The following is a 4,473-nucleotide window of genomic DNA, read 5'->3' as shown; positions in this document are numbered from 1 at the left end:
CAGGCTAGCTCGCTCGACGCTGACGCTGGTGCCCCTGCTGGGCGTCCACGAGGTGGTGTTTGCTCCCGTGACAGAGGAACAGGCCCGGGGTGCCCTGCGCTTCACCAAGCTCAGCTTTGAGATCTTCCTCAGCTCGTTCCAGGTGCTAAGGCGGGGTGCAGGGGCTACGCCGTTGACCCGGGGCCCTCCTCCCCAGAAGGGGCGTGGGGGGGGGCTACAATCGTCCACCGATGCAGCCACTGAATGGGGTGTGGACATAGGACATGTTCTTCCATTCTGCGCGGGGTACTGAGCTAGCTCCGTCCTGAGCTGGGGAGGCAGCAGGCACCCGGACAGTAGACCAGGTGGCTCAGCAGTACTGCCTCCTGGCGACGAGGGAGGGCTCTGCAGCCGCACACGGTTTCCCACCTCCGTGCCCTTCACCTAGAGTCTGAGCTAGGGTGGGGCGGCCGAGGTGCCTGAGCGCAAAATGTAAGGAGGCGCTCACTCCGGAATTTAGGGCCAACCCTGCACTTGCCTGTCCTGCCGCAGACGCCACGCTGCTTTTCCTTGTTGGGCCTCAGTTTTCTCATCTCTGAATGGGAACAACAGTAATCTCACCGCACAAGGCTGTTCATTCATTAAGTTCAGCAAAAACCTATTGAACGCTTACTCGGTACCAAGTCATCTTCCAGCCTTACAATGGGGATACGGCCAAGAACTAAACAGTTCCTACCCTCTGGTGGGGAGAGACAGATGCTAAACATGCCATAGGAGTAAAATCTACAGTATGCCACATGGGGAGATGTGCCTAGAAGGAAATAGAGGAGCAGACAAAATATGGGGTTATAGACAGGGGGTCAGGGAAGGCCTCGCTGAAAGAAGACAGACATTGGAGGTGAGGGAACGAGCCAGGGAGATAGTCGGGGGAAATATTCCAGGAAGAGAAAAATCGAGTGCAAGATCCTTGACGTGGGAGAGAGCACCTTTCATGGTGGAAGAAGGCCAACATGCCTGAAGTGGTGGGAGCCAGAGGGAGCGAGGGGGAGACAGCACAGAGAGGTGAGGTATCCTAGGGATCCTGGGCTAAGTGAGTACCTTGGCTTTTCCTTAAGTGGGTTGGGAGCCAGGGGAGAGGCATGTGATCAGACGTAGATTTTATTTTAAAAAATTATTTTATTAAAGATTTTTAAATGTTTATTTTTATTTTATTTATTTATTTCTAGGAGAGAGAGAGACAGCGTGAGCAGGGGAGGGTCAGAGAGAGAGGGAGATACAGACTCTGAAACAAGCTCCAGGCTCTGAGCTGGCAGTCAGCACAGGGCTCGATGCGGGGCTCGAACCCACGAACCGCGAGATCATGACCTAAGCAAAAGTCGGACGCTTAACCGACTGAGCCACCCAGGCGCCCCCGTTTATAAGTCTTAGGTACAACTAATTTATTAACAACCATATGTAATATGGCATTTAAACGCTATTTGCTACCTCAGTTCTCACAGTCACCACTATATTATTTCCCCATTTTCCAGATGAAGAAACTGAGGCACAGAGGGGTGAGGCACTTGCCCAAGTGGGTTAGAAAGGGGCAAAACGGTATCGAATTGGCAGCCTACCTACAGCGGCCCTCTGTTCTGAACCTGATTGCTCAGCAAACCGGGGAGGGTGAAGGAGGAGGGGGAGGGGGTTCCGAAGCCAGGGCTAAGGTGACTGAAATAGTCCAGGATCAGGGTGGCGGAGGCCAAGCTGGTTTGGGACCTGGAAGGGGTCCGAGCCCTTTAAGGGGGTAGCTGTGATCCTGCCCCCACTCTCGACTTAACTGTACCCTCTCACCCCCTCCTTCTGGCAGGGCCTCCTGGTCAGCGTGCTCTACTGCTTCGTCAACAAGGAGGTAGGGACCGCCCCGGCTCGCCGCTCGCGCCCTCTGGTGGCCGCGCCGGGAACGGCGCCCCCGGGGCCACCACGGAGCAACGTCCCCTTTGCAGGTGCAGTCGGAGATCCGCCGCTGCTGGCATCGCTGTCGCCTGCGCCACAGCCTCGGGGAGGAGCAGCGCCAGCCACCGGAGCGCGCCTCCAGGACCCAGCGCTCGGGCTCAGGCCCCTGCCGAGTCGCCACTGACCGCACCCTATCCTTGGGGACCCTCCCAGGGCCTGGGAATGAGGCCAGCCGGGTCTTGGAAAGTTACTGCTAGGCAGCGGTCCATTTCAAGTTAGCACGTATTTATTGAGCGCCCACCGTGTACCGGGTACCGTGTGGAGGGCACTGGGGAAATTGGGGCTGGGGTGGGAGGGGGGAAACAGAAGACAAGGTCCCTGTTAGCGTTCACAACTGAGTGGGGGAAACGGGGAGGACAGAACGTCAAGTTATACGTTCACTGTGAAATGGCTAGTGAAGAAAAACTAGAAGGGAGCCTAAGGTGATCCAGAAGGTTCTGTCTCTGAGGCAACACTTCTTCGAGGGGCATTGAAGAGTCCTGGCAGGAGTGTCTCATGGGCTAATTTTTTAAATATTTATTTTGAGAGAGAGAGAGAGAGAGAGAGAGAATCCCAAGCAGGTCCTCACTATCAGCTCAGAGTGCCGTGCAAGGGATCCCACGAGCCATGAGATCGTGACCTGAGCTGAGATCAAGAGTCAGATGCTTAATGGACTCAGCCCCCCAGGCGCCCCTGATGGGCTGTTTTCAGCAGATCTTCTGTCTGCCACGTGAGGGCAGGAGTGGCGGCTGCAGAGGGGGGTGAAGCGGTCGGACACCACCGCTAATTTAAAGGTAGGACTGAGGACTGGTCAATGTGTCGCATGCCGAAGTGCAGCCAGAAGTCCAACCAGATGCCGAGGTTTGGGAGGGTGGAAAGAGATAGGGAGATGGGGGTTCGGGGTGGCAAGAGCTGAGTGCCCTCTGGACATGTTAGGCTGGGCCGAAGGATTTGGGGCTCGCAGGGGGGGAGAGAGAAATAGAAATGGGGGTGGAGCGGTGGGCCAGCAAGGACTTGGCCTGTAGACTAAACAGGGACCATTCGGGGTGGGCCTCCGAGCGGAAACCAGGACCACTGCCGGCTGGGGGTGCAGCCGGACAGCCCCACCCTCCTGGGCGGCCCTGGGAACGGGGAGATCGGGGGACGCCGACAGCCTCACTGCGTCCGGACCACCTGTACACACCCTGGACTCTCACTTCCAACTCCGCCCCCCACTCGCATCTGTGTTTAGATTCAGTTAGTAGCTGGGTGTTTTCCTTGGGGTCCGCAGTGCCCTGGACAGACGGGCCCCGTAGCTGCTGAACAGAGTCCTTCAAGCATGTAGCGCCGCTGGGACCCCCTTGTGGGCTTCAGGGGGTGCTCTAAAGCAGGGAGCTTGTAAATAAAGCATGAGAAACACCTGGGTCATGCGAATGGGGAGGGGTGGGAGAATCTTCCAGGCTGGGCCCGCAAGAGAAATGAGGCAGCTGCGTGGCCGGGTGCCCCTGGTGGCCTTGCGGCCTCTGGAGGGGGGCTCCAGCCACGTGCTGCCACCGCCCCCACACCTGAGAGAAACCCCTACTGGGAGTGGTCATGCGATCTCCCGATACTCCACTCTCTGCAATGTGTACAATTAAAATTACATGTGTGCGCCTAACGTTTTCTGAGGGCTGTGTCTCTAAAAGGAATAGTCAAGATTACAGAAATGAGCCTGGTTGAAACCTAGTTTGGGTGCTTATTAGCTGCAGGCCTTGGGGAAAAATTCCCAACCCCTCTGTGCCTCAGTTTCTGCTTCTGCAAAGTGGGTACAACGGTGGCACCTACATTCCTTGGTTGCCTGGGATTCCGGCGAGTTATTCCCTGCAATCTCCTGCTTTCACTTTCACCCAGTGAAGGAACGGGTGGTTGGAAACCATTTGGGCAGGGGTGGGTGAAGAGGTGAGGAAACTCCAGACTGACGCCAAGCAGGGTGCCTGAGGTCAGGGCTCCTGCTGCCAGCCTGCAGGGAACCCACTTCCCATTCCCTGGGGAGGATAAGTCACCAAGAAGGGGGAGGCAGGGCAGGGAAGTGAATGTCCCAGCCACCGCACAAGAATTGGCTCCTTGCAGGGGTGGGGAGCGGGGCGGGAGTATCTCCTGCAGCCGTACCACTGCCCCTGCATTACAGATAATTTGGCTCCATCATTTCCTGAGTGACCATGGGCAAGTCACTTTCCCTCTCTGGGCCTCAGCTGTCTCACCTGTAAAATGGGATGGCTCTAGTGTCCACCCACCAGACGCCTGTCCCAGTTAGACGTGGAACACTCAGTAAACGTGTGCCTTTATAACCCTGCAGCTGTTGCGCCTTCTCCTGCGGCGGGGTCCCTTGCTGTCACTAGTGGACTCCTGGAGTGACTCGGGATGTGCCTTGCACAGCGCAGGGCATCAGACATCTCATTTTGTCCTCATCCTGACCTGAGGCCTACGAACTCCTGGCCCACCCGGCGTTTGGCCCCTTCTGGGGAACAGAGTGAGAGACGAAAGGCAGAGACAGAACAGAGACGG

At 56.9% G+C, this 4,473-nt stretch overlaps 1 protein-coding gene across 1 annotated transcript in view; it reads left to right on the top strand.

Moving 5' to 3' along the window:
- GIPR (gastric inhibitory polypeptide receptor) overlaps window positions 1-2,168 on the top strand; it is a 6,983-nt gene extending 4,815 nt beyond the window's left edge. Inside the window, exons 11-13 of the mRNA XM_077747414.1 lie at window positions 4-142; window positions 1,826-1,867; window positions 1,962-2,168. Coding sequence (XP_077603540.1) covers window positions 4-142; window positions 1,826-1,867; window positions 1,962-2,168 — 388 coding nt within the window. The remainder of the gene's footprint in view (window positions 1-3; window positions 143-1,825; window positions 1,868-1,961) is intronic.
- The last annotated feature ends 2,305 nt before the right edge of the window (window positions 2,169-4,473 follow it).

This window comes from Crocuta crocuta, unplaced genomic scaffold, assembly GCF_008692635.1.
Source record: "Crocuta crocuta isolate KB4526 unplaced genomic scaffold, BGI_CrCroc_1.0 scaffold334, whole genome shotgun sequence".
Lineage (NCBI taxonomy): Eukaryota > Metazoa > Chordata > Mammalia > Carnivora > Hyaenidae > Crocuta > Crocuta crocuta.
The sequence above is the reverse complement of the archived record's forward strand: the minus strand, read 5'-3'. Positions and strand labels throughout refer to the sequence as shown.